This window comes from Drosophila hydei, unplaced genomic scaffold (genome assembly GCF_003285905.1).
Source record: "Drosophila hydei strain 15085-1641.00,03,60 unplaced genomic scaffold, DhydRS2 tig00008114-arrow-pilon, whole genome shotgun sequence".
Classification (NCBI taxonomy): Eukaryota; Metazoa; Arthropoda; class Insecta; order Diptera; family Drosophilidae; genus Drosophila; species Drosophila hydei.
This window is the reverse complement of record NW_022045827.1, coordinates 3,401,446-3,422,335: the sequence shown is the minus strand read 5'-3', so window position 1 is coordinate 3,422,335 and position 20,890 is coordinate 3,401,446. Positions and strand designations below refer to the sequence as shown.

The 20,890-nt window shown below is 47.9% G+C and overlaps 7 protein-coding genes across 8 annotated transcripts; 3 read left to right on the top strand and 4 right to left on the bottom strand.

The window, feature by feature from the left end:
* Nucleotides 1-231: 231 nt before the first annotated feature.
* On the bottom strand, nucleotides 232-5,914 carry LOC111599040 (intraflagellar transport protein 140 homolog). The gene is made up of 5 exons (XM_023314554.2): nucleotides 5,837-5,914; nucleotides 5,107-5,362; nucleotides 4,455-5,050; nucleotides 933-4,402; nucleotides 232-728 (listed from the first exon to the last, which is right to left on the bottom strand). The coding sequence occupies exons 2-5, from the start codon at nucleotides 5,251-5,253 to the stop codon at nucleotides 388-390; spliced, it is 4,554 nt and encodes a 1,517-aa protein (XP_023170322.2). The 5' UTR covers nucleotides 5,254-5,362; nucleotides 5,837-5,914; the 3' UTR covers nucleotides 232-387.
* On the top strand, nucleotides 5,885-6,756 carry LOC111599041 (translocator protein). 2 transcript variants are annotated; one of them, XM_023314557.2, is made up of 3 exons: nucleotides 5,885-6,305; nucleotides 6,369-6,540; nucleotides 6,630-6,756. In XM_023314557.2, the coding sequence occupies exons 1-3, from the start codon at nucleotides 5,970-5,972 to the stop codon at nucleotides 6,650-6,652; spliced, it is 531 nt and encodes a 176-aa protein (XP_023170325.1). In that variant the 5' UTR covers nucleotides 5,885-5,969; the 3' UTR covers nucleotides 6,653-6,756. The 2 variants fall into 2 exon arrangements, with proteins under 2 accessions (XP_023170325.1, XP_023170324.1); XM_023314556.2 differs by having other exon boundaries at nucleotides 6,369-6,756.
* Nucleotides 6,757-6,771: 15 nt separating this feature from the next.
* On the bottom strand, nucleotides 6,772-9,536 carry LOC111599215 (proteoglycan 4). The gene is made up of 2 exons (XM_030224532.1): nucleotides 9,373-9,536; nucleotides 6,772-9,300 (listed from the first exon to the last, which is right to left on the bottom strand). The coding sequence occupies exon 2, from the start codon at nucleotides 9,289-9,291 to the stop codon at nucleotides 6,772-6,774; it is 2,520 nt and encodes an 839-aa protein (XP_030080392.1). The 5' UTR covers nucleotides 9,292-9,300; nucleotides 9,373-9,536.
* A 1,275-nt stretch (nucleotides 9,537-10,811) lies between these two features.
* Nucleotides 10,812-11,815, bottom strand: LOC111599167. Its single transcript, XM_023314746.2, has 3 exons — nucleotides 11,658-11,815; nucleotides 11,307-11,599; nucleotides 10,812-11,247 (listed from the first exon to the last, which is right to left on the bottom strand). Exons 1-3 carry the CDS (start codon nucleotides 11,725-11,727, stop codon nucleotides 11,071-11,073), a joined length of 540 nt encoding a protein of 179 aa, XP_023170514.2. The 5' UTR covers nucleotides 11,728-11,815; the 3' UTR covers nucleotides 10,812-11,070.
* Nucleotides 11,816-12,019: 204 nt separating this feature from the next.
* Nucleotides 12,020-14,441, top strand: LOC111599213 (pseudouridine-metabolizing bifunctional protein C1861.05). Its single transcript, XM_023314810.2, has one exon. The coding sequence runs from the start codon at nucleotides 12,212-12,214 to the stop codon at nucleotides 14,282-14,284; it is 2,073 nt and encodes a 690-aa protein (XP_023170578.2). The 5' UTR covers nucleotides 12,020-12,211; the 3' UTR covers nucleotides 14,285-14,441.
* Nucleotides 14,318-16,182, bottom strand: LOC111599214 (protein Notchless). Its single transcript, XM_023314811.2, has 4 exons — nucleotides 15,055-16,182; nucleotides 14,649-14,999; nucleotides 14,464-14,590; nucleotides 14,318-14,396 (listed from the first exon to the last, which is right to left on the bottom strand). Exons 1-4 carry the CDS (start codon nucleotides 16,028-16,030, stop codon nucleotides 14,384-14,386), a joined length of 1,467 nt encoding a protein of 488 aa, XP_023170579.2. The 5' UTR covers nucleotides 16,031-16,182; the 3' UTR covers nucleotides 14,318-14,383.
* Nucleotides 16,183-16,358: 176 nt separating this feature from the next.
* LOC111599212 (splicing factor 3B subunit 1) lies at nucleotides 16,359-20,855 on the top strand. Its single transcript, XM_023314809.2, has 3 exons — nucleotides 16,359-16,477; nucleotides 16,635-17,317; nucleotides 17,381-20,855. Exons 1-3 carry the CDS (start codon nucleotides 16,450-16,452, stop codon nucleotides 20,666-20,668), a joined length of 3,999 nt encoding a protein of 1,332 aa, XP_023170577.1. The 5' UTR covers nucleotides 16,359-16,449; the 3' UTR covers nucleotides 20,669-20,855.
* Nucleotides 20,856-20,890: the final 35 nt, after the last annotated feature.

Genomic DNA, 20,890 nt, shown 5'->3' with positions numbered 1-20,890 from the left:
ATGTCAGACCTAGGGTAACGCAGCTCCTAGTGAACTCAGCTCGTAATCAAATTTGATTGATAGCAAAACCCATGCCACTTGAATTGTTTAAGTAGAAGCCAAGCGAATCGGTTGACTATATATATTCGGAAATGTTTTTAAATAAAACCAGGCTTATTTATATATATATATATATATATATATATATGTATTCACATGCAACATCAATTGAACGACAAATTATTACGGGAAAGTACTAATACAATCTATTTGCTGATAGTATTGGGTTGGCTGTACGATAAGATATTTATAGATTATTGTTATATATATGTATATATAGATAATCGTAGCTTACTACCATTACTCATAGGAAACTCTGAATCGTTGCTAACTCTGAATGTAGCTAGTTCAGTGCAGCTCTTCTCTGATTTCCTCGTCATCAGCCTCGTCATCGCTGTTTGAAGTGGTGTTTGTTGTTGTCATTGAAATCGTGGTGGCTGCTGTTGCTGTTGTCGAGGCGGTTACTTGACGTCCCGAATTCCAAATGAGCTCAAAATCTAAATCACATTCCTTGGCCACTCGCTGCACCAGTGCTCTGTCCACTAAGCCAGAGGCGCTCCACGAGTTGTCCTTGACGGCGAGTTCTTTCAGAGCTCGTCCTGCCTCGGGAAACTGCTTGGCATAGACCAAGGCGCGCACTAACATCGACAATATGTGCGAGTGACGTATGGGCGGCTGCTCCGGCTTCACTGTAAATAGAAAATAAAATATAAATATACAATTTTCTCATGATTGCATTGGCAGACTAATTGATGACCTGTGCAGCTTGCACATCTACAACTATGTGTGATGGATTGACCTGCAAATTGTAGTCTCTGAAATATGATTTATCTGCTATAAAGCTAAGAGTTCCATCTACTCTACTTCTATAACTGCGCTCTGTATAAACTTACTCAACATGCTGCGACAAGCTCCAATTACGGCTAGATTATCGCCGGCACGCAGTGCCTGCTGCATCTCCAGAATGGTCTTCACATCTGCAACGGTGCGCTGAAGATTGTTGTAGGCGTGCTGAGCATGGCTAAGCTTCTCTAGACACTTGGATGCCTCCTGCATGGCTGTCAGTGCTTTCTCATAGTCCTGATACTCCTCGATCTCAATCTGTGCGCAAATCGCATAGAAGTTGGCCAACGAATCGTATGCCTGTGCCTTGCCATAGAAGCTGATGATGTGCTTGAGGATATTGCCGTCGCTCTGCCAGTCTAGAGCTTGCAGATAGTTAGCGGCCATGATGTAGATCTCACGCTGACGTGACATGGTCGCAAAGAAGATTATCTTGTCGGTGTTGCCGGACTTGAGGAGGGATTTCATGGCGCGCACCTTGTCTCCGGCCTGTGTAAACTTCTTGGTGGCGCTGTGATAATCGCCTTGCTGCTGCAGCAGCTCGCCCAGCTGTACAAGGATACCCGTACGTGTGTCCTCCTCGAAGTCCCCTTTGCCGGGCGTCAGCATGTCTGCCAGCTCCTCTGTGACCGGAACACCCTTTTCCAAGCAAATATTCAATGCACGCTCCAAATGCTTTGTCTTGGCCAGCAATTGAACCGCCTTCTGGTACTGTTCGATGCTGGAGAAGAAATCCGCACAGCGATTGATTAGCTCCGCATCCGACTCGGCGCTCAGCTCTGTGGCTATAATCTCTAGTATCTCTGGCTGCTGCGACTCGAAGGCCATTTCTAGCGCCTTGTGAAGCATCCCCGCTCGATGATAGAGCTCTACGGCATACTTGAAATTTCCACACTCCTCGAAGTAGGCCGCTGCAATGGCCTTGTCTCGGCTGCGCGACGAGCTGGCCACCGTCCAGAGCTCCTCCTGAAAGTCGTTCTCCTTGCAGATGCGTATGGCATTGCTAAAGGTCTGCGCACGTGTATAGAACATGATCGCTTCCTGGAATTTGCCTACATTCTCATAGTGCCTACCCAGATGATAGCATGCCGCACGATCACCCGACTGTCTGGCTATGGCATCCGCCTTAGAGATCTTGCCCAGGTAACAGAGAATCTTCACCTGGGAGAACCAGTCCTCGGCCTTGCTGTAGACAGCTAAAGCGGCATCCATATCACCAGAGCTCTCCACATATTGACCCCACCACTTCAGCATCTTAGGATCTGTGGTGGTTTGTATATAGCGCTGCATGGCCATGGGATTCTCTAGCAACAGCTGGGTTATATTCTGCACAGGATTCTGTGTCTTCTCGTAGTACTCCAGTGCGCCCTTGATGTCGCCGCGTTCGCGTAGAGCCTGAGCCTTCTGGTAATATGTGTGCTTCAGATGTATTCGATCATCCACTTCGGCCACTTGAAGCGCCTCATCCAGCTGACCTGTGGACTGAAGCAACTTGTTGAGTAGATCATGACGTTTGCAGCGTTTGTATAGCTCCTTGGCCTCCTCAATCATGCCCAGCTCAATGGCCAGCACGGCAACTTTAGCCTCCAGCTCGAGGTCGTCGTCCTCCATGGCCTGGCGCAGAGCGCGCACCGATCGGGCCTGCTCCAAATGGCCCATGCACACCTTGGCCACATCCAGGCGATTTGTGTGCACGCACATCTTAGCCAGATTAGTCCAGATGACCTTGGACTGAATGGAGCGTACGCAACGAAAGGCCAAGTCCATTTGACCCTCGGCTACGTGCAAACTAAAGTTCAGCACCTGCCTCCGGGTGTTGGCATCGCAATGCTGCAGATCGACGAAGTCCTGCAGCGGCTGCTCTTGCACGGCATTCACCTGCATACAGACAACGCTGGGCACGCACAGATTTAGCAGCTGTGCGCCGGAGCTCATTGCCTGCGTTTCGAGCACATTCAGTTTGCATTCGTTCTTCTCTGAGTAGAACATGACTAGCACCTGCGACTCCACGTAATGGGTGGGAGTCGGTTGTTGTCGGCTGGGCTTTTGGGCTTGCATCACCATCGACTTGATCTCAACAGCCAGCAGGCGTGGCTCCTCCGTATCCCAGAAAAGTCGCACAGCAAGACTTGACTTGCTGCTGTTCTCCGACTCAAGCTTGACCAAATCATGCTCGAAGAGATTGTTGCGCTCAAAGTCCCAGCAGTAAATAGCAGCGCACGGAGTAAAGCTGCTGTTGGCGATCACCAGCGCCAGGTGGCTGCCCAAGCTATTGCATTTGACCAAAATGAACTCGCCGAAGTCATCGAAGATCTCGTGTCCCGATTTGCTGGGAAACAACAACTTGGGATCATGTCGGGTTACATCGTACGCCTTTACATAGCCATTCATTGTGAATACGGAGAGATAGCAGCCAGTCAGGTCCATGCCAATGATTTTGCCTTCTATATCGTTGCCTAGAATTCGATGGAGCACAACGCCTCCAACGGAATAGATGACTATATCGCTGGAGCTTAGGCAAAAGATGTTTTGATTGTGCAGGCACAAGTTCAGACACTCGGCGACGAAGGTTTGCATCAGTCTCACGTTCAATGCCGGAGAGCTCTTCACAGATGCCGTGGAACCCGCGCCGGACGCTTCCAGAATCTCATCGAATTCATCCAGGCTCTTCTCAATCTTCTGCAGACTGTAGGATGATATGGAGCGTCCATTGCTCACGACCAGGCTGAGCTCATTCAGAGCCAGCGCAGTCACCGCAAAGTCCACTTCGACTGCGCACTGGCGTCCGCTGCAGTGCGTCAGCTGGACACACTTTGCCGAGCTCTGCACTGCCCACAGACTGCGAGTATGGCAAGCGAGAAGTGGTTGCTCTTTGAGCATAAACACGCTCGATAAGCAATTGACTAGAATGCAGGGCTTGGCCAGCTCGTTGTAACCCCAGGTGCAGCTTTTGATCGCACCCTGACGCGACAGTGAGGAAATGCTGCCCAGCTGCCAGGCATCCTCTGGAGCGCTGACAAAACAGCTAACTGTGCGCTTCCAAGTATACAAGTTGCCCAGATTGGTGGCTGCGCACAGGGTCTGATTGCTGTTGCTGTATGCGAGGCAAGTGAAAATCTCATTTGAGCTTAGCTGCGCATACTTTGACATCTTGCGTGGCAGATTATTGTTACTGTTGCTCTCCACGCTGCTCTCCTGGTTGAAGAACCCATTGTTGTTGGATGAGGAGGTGCCGGTCAGTCCATTGCCTAAGCTAGGCAGCGAGGATCCCACACTCTGCACACTGGAGCTGGGCAGATCCATTTTGAGCAGGTAATTATCACTGCGCTCAATGTCCCAGATGCGCACGGACAAATCGCCTGTGATTATGGCCAAGCTGTTGCCCGCCCAAGCAATGGCACCATGCTTGCTCGTGCCTCGACCGCTCAGCTTTACCCGATCCAACTCCGTCAAAATGCCCGTAGACTCGACCAGGTATAGCATGATAGTCAAATCGTCTAGTAGGCAAATGACTGCATCCCTTAAAGAAACAATTTATTGAGCCAAAATCAGTTCGGAATAGTTTTACATACTTCTTGGGATGCCAGAGCATTTGCATGATGCATGGCTGATGTGTTCCGCCCTTCAGTACTTCGCTGCAGTTCCCGCCTTGATTAATATAGTAGGCAACGCCGCCCTGTGTGCACGCATAGAAGCAGTGATTGTCTCGCACGCCCGAGTGACCGCGAGCAGCTGTGCGCGGTCGCCAATTGGTGAGCGTATCTAGCGCATTCTCGTCGCCTGCTACCGCCGCCTTGGCAAGACTCGCCATCTCCTCGCGCACCTCGCTTTCGACTGTGCGACGGAAGCAGATTAGCAGCAAGGCCTCGCGTAGATCGTGCGAGAACATAGTGAGAAACTGATATTGGCCATCACAGCGCCAACCTGTTACCAGGCCCATTGCATCCGCAGTAACCATGCGGCCGCCTTGTTCGCTGAATTCCAGCAACACAATTGGCGCCTTGTGTGGTCCGCTGACGCTGGCGAATTCGCGATGGCCGGCGAACCAGACATGTATATCACCATGCTCCCAGCCCGTGGCTAGCAGCGCCTTCTCTGGATGCCAGCACATAGCAGTTGCTTGTGAGGTGGCGTGAACTGGATAAGTGACATCCCGTTGTGGTTCTCCCTGGAAAAAATGTTAACCAAAATCTGTTTTTCAATTCCAGGTGAAATGAAACTTACTGTATCCGCAAATATGGTCACACTGCCTCCGCGCTCCTGGCTGTAGGAGGCCACCGCGAAGAGTGGTTCATTGGGATGCCAGCTGCTGATGGTGCTCACTGCATCCGAGTCCAGGAACTCAATTTTTGTATCAAAATAGAGCGTCATCTCTTATACTTGTTTCTGGGTATCCTTTTAACTCTTCGTTGTTGCCCAACAAGCCGCTGGCCACAACAGGCAACGGTTGCCATGACTGCTCCTTCGTGTTGCTGCAGCCCTGGATAAATTATAATGCAATTAAATTGAAAATAATATTTGCTGAAATACTTGAAAAACAACTATCTTGCAATCAGAAAACTAATTACATCTTCTCAATCAGATTTACGCCTGACGGCCCCTCTCTAATTCTACGCACATGATCGCTTAAAAACAAATTACACTGCTGAACAAAACAATTATTATTTAAGTCTTACTATAAAATATATTGAATAAATCTATATTATTATAGCGCAAAGATCTGCTTAAAATGAATATATGTTTGTATATATATTACATAAAAATATCAAGGCCATATCATTTCAATTAGGTATTGTACTTATTTCAGTACAAACTCAACATTTCTGTTGATCAGTGTAATAGTGCAAAAGCCATTATTTGTGAATACACATATGCACACATTCATACACAGTCAGCGACTATACAGCTATACTATGCACACACACTGACATGCACGCATGTTGGATATACATACCTATGCTTCTATGTATGTATGTACATATGAAATCACCGGCAAGCAGCTTTTCATTATTACGACGCATTTTCAAGCTGGAAACAAACGATTACACTAGAGTAGAGTGCAGCACTGTAAGAGCAACAAGCGAAAAATGGCTGAAGAAAACACAACGAAAACTGCGCTGAAAATTGCGGGCGCGGTCATCTTACCAAATCTGGGAGGCATTATCAATGGCCATTTGACGCGCAAGAATTTGAAGAACTGGTATGTCAACTTGAACTTTCCATCGTTCAGGCCTCCAAACTGGGTATTTGCACCTGTTTGGACATCCCTGTACGCTGGCATGGGCTATGGCTCTTACCTGGTGTGGCGCGACGGCGGCGGCTTTAGCGGCGATGCTAAATTGCCATTGGTCGCCTATGCCACACAGCTGGCGCTCAACTGGGCTTGGACTCCGATATTCTTTGGAAAACATAACATCAAGGGCGTAAGATGAAGTTTTAAAGTTGACTTAGTTTTGTGTATCTTATCTATTCAATGTCACCCAAAGGCGCTTATTGACATTGTTGCGCTTACGGCAACGGCCGGCGCATGTGGAGTGCTCTTCTATCGTGTCAATCAGACGGCCGGTCTTTTGTTTTTGCCGTATATGGCCTGGCTGGGATTTGCCACTGCCTTGAACTATGCCATGTGGAAACTTAATCCGGAGAAGCCCAATCAAGGTGAGCAGGAGGCTTCGGGACGCAAGCAGCAATAATTGCTGATTGATACAGATCATAAGTTTTGTTTTAAAATGTTTATTTTTTGATAGAAAATGTAATCGTCACAAAATAAAATCGCATCGGCATTATCGATAGGTTGAAGAGTTGCATATGCGGCACACTGTCGATCATTCTGCTTCTGCTTCATCTTCTAGCCGAACGTGAATTTTTGAAAATGCATTAAAATCATATTTAGTTCGCGCTACCGCCCGGTGCTCCAGTGGGGGTCGTTGGTGTGCCCGCCTTAGGGGAGGTCGTCTTGGGCGAAGCACCCGCTTTGGGCGATGGCGACGCTTTAGGTGAGGACTGCGAATTGGGTGTGTTTGCCGGCGTCTTCGGCTTGCCATCATTCTGTCCGCTGGCCTTTTGCTGTTGCTGCTGCTGCTGCTGAGAATTCGTTTTAGCACCTGCTGGTTGCTGTTTTGGTGGCGATGCCTTGTTGCCTTTGCCCTGCTGTTGTGGGGCGTTTGCGGGTTTTGGACCAGCTGGCTTGGCAGCTGACGTCTCTGGTTTGGGTGCAACCGTGGGCTTGGCGGCCTGTGGTTGCTTTTGCTGTTGTTGTTGCTGTTGTGGTTTGTTGCCAGCAGCGTTTGCCTGCGGCTGCTTTTGGGCTTGTTGTGCCTGGCCGGGCTTAGGTTGCTGCTGCTTGGACTTCTGAGCTGAGTCTTGTTTTTTATTATTGCCGCCAGCTGCTTGTTTTTGCGCAGGAACTGCTGTGGGAGCAGCTGTTGCTGGTGGAGTAATTGGAGCGGCTGCTGCTGCTTGTTTCTGTCCAGGTGCTACTATGGGAGCAACTGTTCCTGACGGAGTAAGAGGAGCAGCTATTGGTGGAGAAGTTACATCAGGAACCGCTACTGCTGGTGGTGTAGTTGAAGCTACTATTGGCGGTGTAGCAGGAGTTGTTGCAAGAGGAACTGCTGCTGCTGATTCTGCAGCTGCTACTGGACTTGGAGCTGCTGATGATTGTTCGGTAGGCGCTGCTGCTTTGGGAGCAGTTACAGCAGCAGCTGCTGCCTGTACAACTGCAGCTGCAGAAGCTGCTGGTGCCACTGCTACAGCAGGAGAAACAGTTGTACCTGCTGGACTTGCAACTGGAGCTGTAACTGGAGCTGTGACTGGAGCTGTAACTGGAGCTGTAACGGGAGCTGTGACTGGAGCTGTAACTGGAGCTGCGACTGGAGCTGCAACGGGAGCTGCAACTGGAGCTGCGACTGGAGCTACAACGGGAGCTGCAACTGTAGCTGGTGTTGGAGTTGCTGCTGCTGGTGCAGGAGTTGCTGGGGGCGTCACTTGCTTTGTTGGTGGAGGTGTCACTTGCTTCGGCGTGGCTTGTTTTGGCTGTTGTGCTGGAGCGGCGCTCTTTTTATCCTCTGGTTTCTTCTCCTGAGGTGTTTTAGCTACAGTTGGCTGTTGCTTCATTTGCTCCACTGTAGCTTTAGTCTCAGCTGGAGGTGTGACCTGCTTTGCAGGTGGCGGTGTCACTTGTTTAGGTGCTGGCTGTTTCGCTTGCGGTGCAGCAGCCTGTTGTGGATTGACATCCTTGGGTTTGGGCTCTGGCTTCTTCTCAGGTTCAGATGCTGTTTTCTGATCCTGCTTGTCGACGTTTGCTTTTATCTCAGCTTTGGCCGAAGTTGGCGGAGACTTTTGCTCAACTGGTTGTTCGGCCTTTTTCTCTTCGACTGGCTTGGGTGGCTCAGCGGCTACAATCTGGGCCAATGTTTGCATAGCTGGCGGTGTATTGGCCTTACCAGCTGGAACAGCGGCTGCGCCTGGTTGTGGTGCAGGGACAGCGACTGGACCCGGTTGTGGTGCTGCAGCGGGTTGTGTTTTTGGTTCCACTGTTTTCGATTGGTCTGTCTTAGGCTCCGATGTTGATTTCTTTGCTTCCACCTTTAGATTATCCACAGCTATGGCTGCGGGCTTGACCTCCAGCTTAGCTGCATCCACCTGATCGTTTTGCTTATTGTTCTGTGGTTCGTTTTTCTTTTCTGCCTTCTCTTGGTTCTTGGGCTGACCTTTCTTATTGTTTTGCTTATCCTTGGGCTTTTCATTCATATTGTTGGGCTTCTGCTGAGGTTGTTGCTGCTGTTGCTGTTGTTGCTGTTGTTGTTGCTGCTTCTTACGCTCCTGCTTGCTGGGTTGCTGCGCTTGTTTATTGTCCGCTTGTTTATTCGCATTTTTTGCATCCTTGGTCTTCTCTGTGGTAGGCTTTGCCTGTTGTTCCTTGCCAGCAGCCGCAGCCTCCTGTTTGGCCACCTCATCGAAGTCGCCCACCAAGTCGGGCACATCATCATCATCCTCTACCGCCTGAGCTGCAGCTGTGCCGCTTTCAGCAGACTTCTGATTGTTGGACATGGAGTTGGCATACATGCGCAGTTGCACAACTGTCTCCTGGCCGAGCTGTGGCAAAATCTCTGGCAGCATTTCGACAATCTTCTTCGTTTCGCCATGACCCGTGACGGCAAAGGTGTTCGCGGAGAGCGAGGCCTGAGCCTTGGGATTGTTGAAATGGATGACCGTAAGGTCATCCTTGATTATGTTCACCTCCTCGATGCCGGGTATGGTGCTCACCGACAGCTTCTTTAAAGAACTCTGAAGCTTCTTGTCATCGGTGGCCGCCGTCTGGTGCATGACCTTCTTTTTGCGACGGGGCGTGCCTTTGCCACCGATTCGCACCTGCGCTTGCAGCCTTTTCAGCTTCTCCACATTCATAGCGAATCTCTAAAAAATATTCATATATATAAAATATGCATATATATATTATAATATTACATAAAATTATCAAGAGATTACCTCAGATATTTCTATTCAGTTCTTAGTCTTGTCCTCCGACGTGCAACTCCACGTACGTAAGAGCCAAATGCGAATAAATGCAGCCGGGGCAAACCGATCCACAGCATAGAACGACCGACCGACCGACCAGCGCCCAAAGCCCCAACCGAAGCAGCGCTGCTTTTATTAATAACGCAACTCGGCGAATCTTTCGCCTGCTTTATTTTTGTGGCACTTTTTGCATTTTTGTTTTTGCACGCAAAAAAAAAAAATTGGGAAAAAGAAAAGCGAAATACAAAAATGTCGCGCGACATTATAAATAGCCCAGATTCTCTGCCATGGCAGGCGGCAGCCGTTGCTGCTATTTGTTTAGTTGCTTTCCCAGTGCTCTGCAGCTAGCCGTGTGGCAAAAGCGAAGCAAACCAAGCCCCAGTTCGCATCATCCTCAACGGCTGTTGAACTATTGGCGACGCACTGGACACGCAGACGCATTCGAGGCAGTGCGTCAAAAATAGATAAACTACTATCAACACAGCCACATGTACACAGGTCAAACTTTCACTCTACAAGAGTGAACATGTATACATATAATACTGTATGTATCTATGTATGTTTATAAAAATTGTGTGGATTCTATTAGATTCACGTATAGCTCAGGAAACAGGAACGAAAATTGATATTAGAAATGTCGAATCGGTAAACACACTCGTAGACACATCGATAAAAGGTAGAGATTTCCTATATGATCTATCTAGAAAATATAGCATTTCAGCATAAAATGCATATAAGATATAGCTCTACACATAGTAGAGCTTATACTAACATAGTTTGCTAGGTATATTCGAAAATCATTATAGTTTTTCATACATAAATTTTATCTTTTATATTTTTATTCGTATGCAAGCTTTATGACATTTCTAGCAGATCAGTTCACCTTGGCAAATCTGTACAAAGTTTTATCTCAATTGCTTTGAATTAAGAGAATATTTTCTATAGATTCAATATGTATTCAATTTATAGAATTATTTTTGTTTATCATATAATTAGCAAATTAGCACATAAATAAATTTTGAGCAGATATCAAATTGGGAGACCAGTTGGAAACGACAGACAGGACAAAGATTTTTACATAAATTAGAAAACTTTAACTGAATACATTCAAATTAAAAAAAAAAAGAAGAGTATATAAAATATATTAGAATCTTCACTATAACGCTTGTTAATCTTTGTGGCTACTCTCGTATATAAACTATATAAATAAGATATAGTATTTCAATGCATAAAGTATTCTTCGAATTCCTATTTCAACGCATATTTACATAGTTTATTAAAGGTCTCTTAACTAAAAACTATATATATTTGTATATGCTGACTAAATTTAAACCATTTGCCACCTTCTTTAATGCGTTTCACTTTTAACAATATAATTAGAATACCCAAATAAAAGGGCAAAAGAATTTGCGTTTAATGACGCAGTTCGTTGAGAAATATAGTTTTGTTTTTACGACAGAATACAGTAGAAGCTCTACAGATGAACAGCGAAATATATTATATAGTAATTAAAATGAATCGGCAGCAACAATGCAAGGCTTTCGATAATTACAAGGTTCTTTAAATTAAAAAACACTAGCAATAAAAACTAGAAGCGCTTTCTGTGTTCTACAAGTCTAGCTCTATTGCAGCTTAAATTAATACTTAATAATTGGAAAGTCGACCGACCTATAAGAGTTTCTGATCCTTAGCCACATGCATTGCGAATTTGTATATCTTTTTGATATCCGAATTTGCGCAAGCAGCATAAATTTGCTGATGCATTTCCATTTCCTGTTGCACGAACGGCTCAATGTCCCTGTACTTTTCCTCCTCCGCCTTCAGCTCAGCCAGCATAGCCAAGTTCTTAAAAGGTTAAAGTAATATTAGCTTAATGATTAATTAAGCTTTAGTTTTGCAACAACCTGACGATAACGTTGCTTTAGCTCTTTGACCTGTGCAGCCTTCGCCTCCTCCTCTTCGCTGGTGAACCGCTGCTCCAGTTCAAAGTCCTTGATCTGAAGCACATGCGGCGGCACTTCAAAATTAACTTTGTCCAGCTCCCGCAGGCGATCGAGTTTTGGCTGACACGCGTCCATCATTAAACTTATGACTGCATCTTTACTTTTATTCAGTAGTGCCGTTGTAGCTGGGGTTTCAATTTTCTGAATGGTTGTTTTAACAGCTCGGCCGATGAGTGCTTGAACCAGGTTGTCTCCTAAAAATACATCAAAGAGTTAAGAAACTATTTCTTAGTTGCGCTTAGGACCACATACTTTCAGCGGCTATCTGTTCTGGTGTAAAGTTAAAAAACTCCACGTTGTAAGCGCTTTGATTGAAATCCATTTCTTTTGTTTAACAATTTAAATTGTTCAAACTAAAAACGTAAACAAAATGATGCCAAAATTGCGCGGATAGAAATCGAGCAAATAAATCGAATACAATGATAGTCAGCTAGCTATCGATATCTTGTTTGAGAATAGTGTGACCAATTTGAATTGTGTTTTTCAATTTGAAAAATATGACTTGAGTTTATTTTTATTTTTCACGTACAAAAGAAACACCAATTTTTTTATCCATAAATTTTGTTATATTTGATATTTAATAATTTAATAATTTAATAATTTTAAAAATACTAAATTTAATACTAGTTTTAAGTGCTGTATAGTGTATAAGTAGTAAATGCCCGCCAGTTAAATCCACTTGTGATAACCACATGTAATTATATTAGAACAGAAGATATTTTTTTGTTTAAGAGGGCTCAGCATGATTGCAAAATCAGCATAAACCAGAACTATAATTCGTATTTAAGGTCAGTTTATTGCTACCAATGAGTCGATGTTCCTCCCGCTTCATTCGTGCGCTAAGCCGCACATTTTCCACCAAACAGCAAATAGTTGTGCATCCAGATGTGCGACATGCGCTGGAACAGAGGCAGCCTGTCGTGGCGTTGGAGTCGACAATTATAACGCACGGTATGCCAGTGCCTGAGAATGTGGAAACTGCCCTGCTTGTTGAGCAGGAGGTGCGTAAGAATGGAGCTATCCCAGCTACCATTGGCATAATTGATGGGCGCATCACGGTAGGATTAACGCACGAGGAACTTGTGGAACTGGCACGAAAGCCGCGTGAACAGGTTATCAAGTGCTCACGTCGCGATCTACCCTACGTATTGACAATGGGTCAGAGTGGTGGCACCACTGTGGCGGCCACCATGATTGTGGCTCATCGTGTTGGCATTCCTATCTTTGCCACCGGCGGCATTGGTGGAGTGCATCGTGAGGGTCATATCACACTGGATGTGTCCGCCGATCTCGTCGAGCTAGGACGAACGCCGGTTGCTGTCATTTGCAGCGGAGTCAAATCCATATTGGATATACCGCGAACTCTCGAGTATTTGGAGACACAGGGCGTCTGCGTGGCAACCTATGCAAGTGAGGGCGGAGTGTTTCCCGATTTCTATACGCGCGACAGCGGTTGTAAGGTTCCCTACAATCTGCCCACCGCGGAGCAAGCTGCTCAACTACTGCGTGCCTGGCAACAGCTCAATCTACAGTCGGGCGTACTCATAGGCGTTCCTATTCCTGCGGAATATGCTGCCGAGAAGTTAGCCATAGATGCGGCTATTAAGGAAGCCAATGCTGAAGCGATGGCACAAGGTATTTCGGGAAAGGAGGTCACACCCTTTCTGTTGGCGCACATCGCACGCCTTACCAAAGGACGCAGCCTGCAGGCAAACATAGCGCTGATTCGAAACAATGCCTCGGTGGCTGCACAAATTGCCTGCAATCTGGCAAAAGATCGAAGCTCAACTCCAGTTAGAAAAAGTTCCACAAAGAAACCTTTAGTTGTAGGCGCTTCCATACTCGATTTGTCCTTCAAGATTACTGAAAAGCGACAGTTGCATTTGGATGGAGCCACCTACTCAGGTGTGGCCAAGCAAGCCGCTGGCGGCGTTGGACGCAACATAGCCGAGGGCATCTACAAACTATATGGTGATGTCAATCTCATCTCGGCTGTGGGCACCGATCAGTTAGGACAAATACTGCGTCAGCTGATGCCAAAGACACTGCAAAAAGGGCTCATTGCGGATGAGAACCACGCCACATCCCTATGTTCGGTGGTGTTTGATCAGTTAGGTGACTGCCAGCTAATCCTGGGCGATATGGAGGTGCATAACAGCATTACGCCGGAGTTACTGACAGAACGCAGTGAGCTGTTTCGCGATGCACCGATAATTGTGATGGACAGCAACATTTCAGAGCAGGCGATGACCCGCACGCTGGAGCTAGCGCAGCGCTACCAAGTGCCCGTTTTCTTTGAGCCCACTGACATGTTTATAGCCGGCAAGCCGTTCAAGCTGCGTCCAGAGCTCACGCAGCACATTCGAATAACCAAGCCCAATATTCACGAGCTCAAGACAATTGTGGAGACCATCACGGGACAGTCCGTCAGCTGGAAACCCACTACGAAAGTGGAACGTGGAGAGCTCTTAATGCAGGCCAAGCAGCTACTCAAGCAAATTGAGTCACATTTCAATTGTATCATTGCCACTCTGGGGGATCACGGTGTGGTGCTCAGCTTCCGCTCCGATGCAGAAAACGATGCGGGCAAGCTGCTTGCCCTCTCGCCCAGCTGCGAGCACATCACGTATTTCTACCCGGCACCAAAGCTGAACAACATAGTCAATGTTTCTGGTGCCGGCGACAGTTTTTGTGCCGCCTTTATAACTGCGTTGCTTAGGTCACATAACATCGACGAGTGCATGGCAGCTGGCTTTGTATCTGCCGAGCGCGCTTTACTGTCAGAGTCGGCGGTGCCGTCCACCTATTTTGAGAATAACCAGGAATTCGAGAACAGCCTTCAGCATGTTTTCCAAACGCTGAAACGGCAAAACATCTAAGCTATGCTGACAGACGGAACGAAGAGTTGAACTCAGGGTTCTAACTTTATTGTTTAAATACATGTATAAGTATATATCGATGCTATATATGTTAGCATGTCAATGGGCCCATCTGCAAAAGTGACAATAAATGTGATTAATATTATTTTGAAAATAATCATAGATTTCTTTTAACTTACAACTTGATAACCTTGTCTTTGCCGCCGGAGGCAACGCGTGAGCCATCGGGCGCCCAGTCTACGCCAAAAACTTCGTCCGCATGGCCGGGCAACTCCTGCGCCAGCTTCTTGCTCTGCACGCTCCAGACTATAATTTTGAAATAGTAATTATACAACCTATGCAATGCCATATGAAATAGCTTTACCTTTCAGCGTGGAGTCTTTGCTGCCAGAAACAATCAGACGCGAATCCGCTGACCAGGCCAGCGTATACACAGCCTGTACATGGCCGCGGAATGTGGCTATAAACTGACCATCGTGAGCGCGCCATAGACGTACGGACTTGTCGAAGGATGCAGAGGCGATGAGTTTCACATCCGGCGAATATTTGACATCGTTCACCACATTCTGATGGCCAGTCATGCGTTCCACGCACTTGTTCTGATTGTTGCGCCACAAGTACAAGGTGTTGTCGTCCGAGCAGGAGACCAGGGACTCCACCTCATCCGGGCAAACGGCCTGAAAGCGCTTTAAAGCAGCTGCACGTAGTTCTTCAGCTACAAATATAAGGTTTTTAACTAGCAATACTAGAGATAGGTAGGAGTCACTCACTTTCTCCCTTGATCTGCGCCATTTGGCGGTCCTTGACCGGTTGGAAGGGTCCAGTGCGGAGTACGTAATCCGTACTTAGCGCAATGTTGTTCACCCAGTGTGCATGGCCGGTGAAGGTGCGGCAGAGTACTCCATCATCGGCACGCCACATTTTGATAGTGCGATCCTTGGACGAGGTGTAGATTAAGCCAGCGCCACCCCAGCGGACGGCTGTAACCGCGTTCGTGTGCCCTGCAATATTGAGTAGACACTGACCCAGCTTCGTGTCCCAGATACGGCAGTCGCCATCACTGCTCGCCGAAGCAAGCTTGCGGCATTCTGGATTCTGGTGATAGGGCTCCCAACTGAGGCAGTTGATGTGTTTCCTGTGTCCGCTCAGTGTGCGGCCAACTTGCTGGCCCGTCTCTGGATCCCAAATAATAATATTGCCAGCCTTACAGGCGCTCGCTAGACGCTTTCCGTCCGGTGCCCAGGCGACGCACAGCACCCACTGTTTGTGGCCGCTGCAGGTGTAGTGCGGCGTCTCTGTATTGAGATCCCAGAGGCGTACTGTAGTATCGCCACTGCCGCTGGCCAAATGGGCACCATTAGGACTGAAGTGCAGCGATACTATCGCCTCTGCATGTCCTGGCATGGAACTGGTGCAACGCGTCACTGGCCGAACCTTAAAAACTGCCTGCGGCTGATATACAATATCAATCACATTCTCCGTGTCCACTGTGCTTAAGTCTAGTGTCTCCTCCAAAGACTTTTTGATCTCATCCTCGCCGACAAAGAATAGATAAGGCGTCGCCTCTTCATTCTTAAGCAATGCATTGCAGATGAGCCCCAGTTGCTGCGTTGTGATGCCCGACGGTAGATCTATGGGTGGACCTGCTTCCTCGCCTGTGTCCGATATCAGGCGGGCTTGGAGTGTGTGCGGCGTTGATAGCATTTGTTCGCTTTGATTTTCGATTTTCTGCTTTTTGGCCAACATTTTGCGATGCGGAATGTCGAAACAGCACGAACCAAAACAACAAAATCAAAACACGTGCGTTGTTTGACTGCAACTTAACAGAAGTTTAACATCTTGTTAACAGTGAGTACGGGTTTCGTTATAAAATACTTGTAAAGCAACTAAGTCAAGAATATTCTAACATAACGAACAGTTAAAATGGCATATGACTTCTAAAATTACATCACAACGAGAGGAGATAAAATTGCATTAAATTTTTAAAATACCCGCTACAGTCTTTAAAAGTGCCAAGTGAGTAAAACAATAACACTGATATCGAAATCGACTAGAACCCAATTAGGTGCTGTACAACGTGTTTTGTACGGAAACATTTTACAGCACTGTCGCACAATTTTCATGTACGCGTTTTTCATACGTTTGTTGCCTAAAAATTGAATAAAATGGAAAATATTCCGCGTACTCATGAAGGTAAGTTAATATGAAATGCAAATATAGGGCGAAAAGGCTCTGACTAACATGCTTTATGCGTAGCGCGTCTAAGAACGCGCCAAGTATTCGTGTGGCGCCCTAGTTGTTGCCGATATAACGAGAAAATCAATTTTAATGTATTAAAAACGTTTTACAGACATTGAGGCGCAAATATCGGATATACAGGCCAAGAAGACTGAACTGGCTAAGAGCAATGCAGCGGCAGCCGGTGTTGGTTTGCTGGACAGTGGCGGCTTCTTTGACACCGACTTGTACGACGATGAGGCGGCAGTAGGAAAGGGGGCCAAAGGCCGCTATGAGGGTTACAATACATCTATAGCGGCCAATGATGATGATGGCGACGAGGATGAAGAGGACGATGGATTTCCAGTGCCGCAGAAGCGCACCACATACACGGCGCCCACGTCTGTATTGAAGGATGTGACTCAAGGCAAGGAGGACATAGACCCAATGGCTGAACACCGGCGACCGACCATAGCAGATCGCGAGGATGAGTACAGACAAAAGCGGCGACGGATCATCATTTCGCCCGATCGAGCCGATCCCTTTGCTGATGGCGGTAAAACGCCGGATGTGGGCTCCCGCACCTATACAGACATTATGCGCGAGCAGATGCTAAAGGGCGAGGAGTCCGAGTTGCGGCGTCGCATCATGGAGAAGTCTAAGGAGGGTACACTTGTTAAATCCTCAAATGGAGAGTCGGCGTCGAAGGAAGGTGGGCGGAAGCGTGGACGCTGGGATCAGACGGTCAGCGATAGCTTCATACCCGCTAAAGTGGCAGCCACGCCAAGTAGCGCTGCGACGCCCACCTGGGAAGACGTGAGTATAAATAAATTTGCTGTCGAATTGGTGAGCTTTACTAAAATATTTTTTCGCTTGCAGAAAACACCCGGCGATCATCGTTGGGATGAGACACCTGGCCACAAGGGCAGCGAGACACCGGGTGCTACGCCTGGATTGGGCACACGCATCTGGGATGCCACACCGGCACATGCCATGACACCCGGCCACGAAACGCCTGGCCATGAAAAGTCGGCACGCAGAAATCGTTGGGATGAAACACCAAAGACAGAACGTGAAACTCCCGGGCACAGCGGCTGGGCAGAGACGCCGAAGCCGGACCGCACTGGTAGCGGCGCTGGTGAGAGCATCTCTATTGAATCTACTCCGGGCGCTTCCAAGCGACGGTCACGCTGGGATGAGACACCATCGAATGCAACGCCGGCAATTACACCCAGCAATGCCAGCGCAATGACCCCCAGCATGACGCCGCATGCAACGCCTGGCCATGCCACACCTCTAATGACACCCGGTGGCAGCACGCCAGTGGGTGTAAAGGCAATGGCCATGGCCACACCCACACCAGGAGCACTAGCTGCCATGACACCGGAGCAACTACAAGCCTATCGCTGGGAAAAGGAGATCGATGAGCGTAATAGACCCTACACTGACGAGGAGTTGGATCAAATGTTTCCACCGGGCTACAAGATATTGCCGCCGCCTGCAGGGTACGTGCCACTGCGAACGCCGGGTCGCAAGCTGATGGCCACACCCACGCCCATAGCAGGCACACCAGCTGGCTTCTTTATCCAAGTGGAGGACAAGAATGCCAAGTTTATGGATAACCAGCCGAAAGGCCAGAATCTGCCGTTCATGAAGCCCGAGGATGCTCAATATTTTGACAAGCTGCTCGTGGATGTGAATGAGGATGCATTGTCCCCCGAAGAGCTTAAGGAGCGCAAGATCATGAAACTCTTGCTGACCATTAAGAACGGATCGCCGCCTATGCGAAAATCGGCTCTGCGACAGATGACGGACAAGGCGCGCGAATTTGGCGCGGGGCCGTTATTCAATCAAATTCTGCCGCTGCTTATGTCGCCCACTCTCGAGGATCAGGAGCGGCATTTGCTAGTAAAAGTTATCGATCGCGTGCTTTACAAACTGGATGATCTGGTGCGTCCGTTTGTGCACAAAATTTTGGTGGTTATTGAACCGCTGCTTATTGACGAGGACTACTATGCGCGCATTGAGGGCAGAGAGATTATTTCGAATCTGGCCAAGGCAGCCGGCTTGGCTACCATGATCTCCACAATGCGTCCGGACATCGACAATATTGACGAGTATGTGAGAAATACGACTGCGCGTGCCTTTGCCGTGGTCGCTTCCGCATTGGGCATACCCTCGCTGTTGCCCTTCTTGAAAGCCGTTTGCAAATCCAAGAAGTCCTGGCAAGCCCGCCACACGGGTATCAAAATTGTGCAACAGATCGCTATACTTATGGGCTGCGCTATATTACCACATCTGAAGGCGCTGGTGGAGATTATTGAGCATGGCCTAGTTGATGAGCAGCAAAAAGTGCGCACCATCACGGCGTTGGCCATAGCAGCGTTAGCCGAAGCCGCCACACCCTATGGCATTGAGTCTTTCGATTCGGTGCTCAAGCCGCTATGGAAGGGTATCCGGACGCATCGTGGCAAGGGATTAGCCGCCTTTCTCAAGGCCATTGGCTATCTTATACCCCTGATGGATGCCGAATATGCCAACTACTACACACGTGAGGTCATGTTGATTCTTATCCGTGAGTTCCAGTCGCCCGACGAGGAGATGAAGAAGATTGTGCTTAAGGTGGTGAAACAATGCTGTGCCACAGATGGTGTGGAGCCGCAGTATATCAAAGAGGAGATTCTTCCGCACTTTTTCAAGTTCTTTTGGAATCATCGTATGGCCCTGGACAGACGCAATTATCGCCAGCTAGTGGACACCACCGTAGAAATTGCCAACAAAGTGGGCACTTCCGAGATTATCAATCGTGTTGTAGACGATCTCAAGGATGAGAATGAACAGTATCGTAAAATGGTAATGGAAACAGTGGAGAAGATTATGGGAAATCTAGGAGCGGCTGATATTGATTCACGCCTGGAAGAGCAGTTAATTGATGGCATACTATATGCTTTCCAAGAGCAGACCACAGAGGATGTGGTCATGCTGAATGGCTTCGGCACCATTGTCAATCAGCTGGGTAAACGCGTCAAACCGTATCTGCCACAGATTTGCGGTACCATTCTCTGGCGTCTGAACAACAAATCCGCCAAGGTGCGTCAACAGGCAGCGGATCTCATCTCACGCATTGCTGTGGTCATGAAGACCTGCCAGGAGGAGAAACTGATGGGCCATTTAGGTGTCGTGCTCTACGAATACTTGGGCGAGGAGTATCCCGAAGTATTAGGTAGCATATTGGGCGCCCTGAAGGCGATTGTGAATGTCATTGGCATGACCAAAATGACGCCGCCTATCAAGGATCTGCTTCCCCGTCTCACGCCCATCCTCAAGAACAGGCACGAGAAGGTACAGGAGAACTGCATCGACTTGGTGGGTCGCATTGCCGATCGTGGACCGGAGTATGTGTCTGCCCGCGAATGGATGCGCATCTGCTTTGAGCTGCTGGAGCTGCTTAAAGCACACAAGAAGGCGATCCGTCGCGCCACAGTAAACACCTTTGGTTACATAGCCAAGGCAATTGGTCCACACGATGTGCTTGCTACCCTGCTGAACAACTTGAAGGTCCAAGAGCGACAAAATCGTGTCTGCACCACCGTCGCCATTGCCATTGTGGCCGAGACGTGTCGCCCCTTCACAGTGCTTCCGGCTCTGATGAATGAATACCGTGTACCGGAGTTGAATGTACAGAATGGTGTGCTGAAATCGTTATCCTTCTTGTTCGAGTACATTGGCGAGATGGGCAAGGACTATATCTATGCAGTGTGTCCGCTGCTCGAGGATGCGCTAATGGATCGCGATTTGGTGCATCGCCAGACAGCCTGCTCTGCCATCAAGCACATGTCCCTGGGCGTCTATGGTTTTGGCTGCGAGGATGCTCTGACACATTTACTCAACTATGTGTGGCCCAACATCTTTGAGACATCGCCACATCTGGTGCAGGCCTTCATGGACTCGGTGGATGGCCTGCGCGTCTCATTAGGTTCAATTAAGATCTTGCAATACACCTTACAAGGTCTGTTCCATCCGGCGCGTAAGGTGCGCGATGTTTACTGGAAGATCTACAATTCGCTGTACATTGGCGGCCAAGACGCGCTCATTGCGGGCTATCCTCGGATCACCAACGATCCGAAGAACCAGTACGAACGCTACGAACTGGACTACACGCTCTAAGCAGCCTCCTCTTACCCTCCTCCTCAATAACCCTTAATTTTATTGTAATTTTGATAAGATGAATACACAAATATAGCACGAATGTACAAAACGAGTATTTATTCTACATTTTTTAGAGTAGCCACGTGCGAGCCGTAGCTACTGTGGACCAGAGCTGTAATCTGTATGTATATATGTTTATCATTAATTGCCAGGAAGTACATTTAAATACCAGGAATTTCA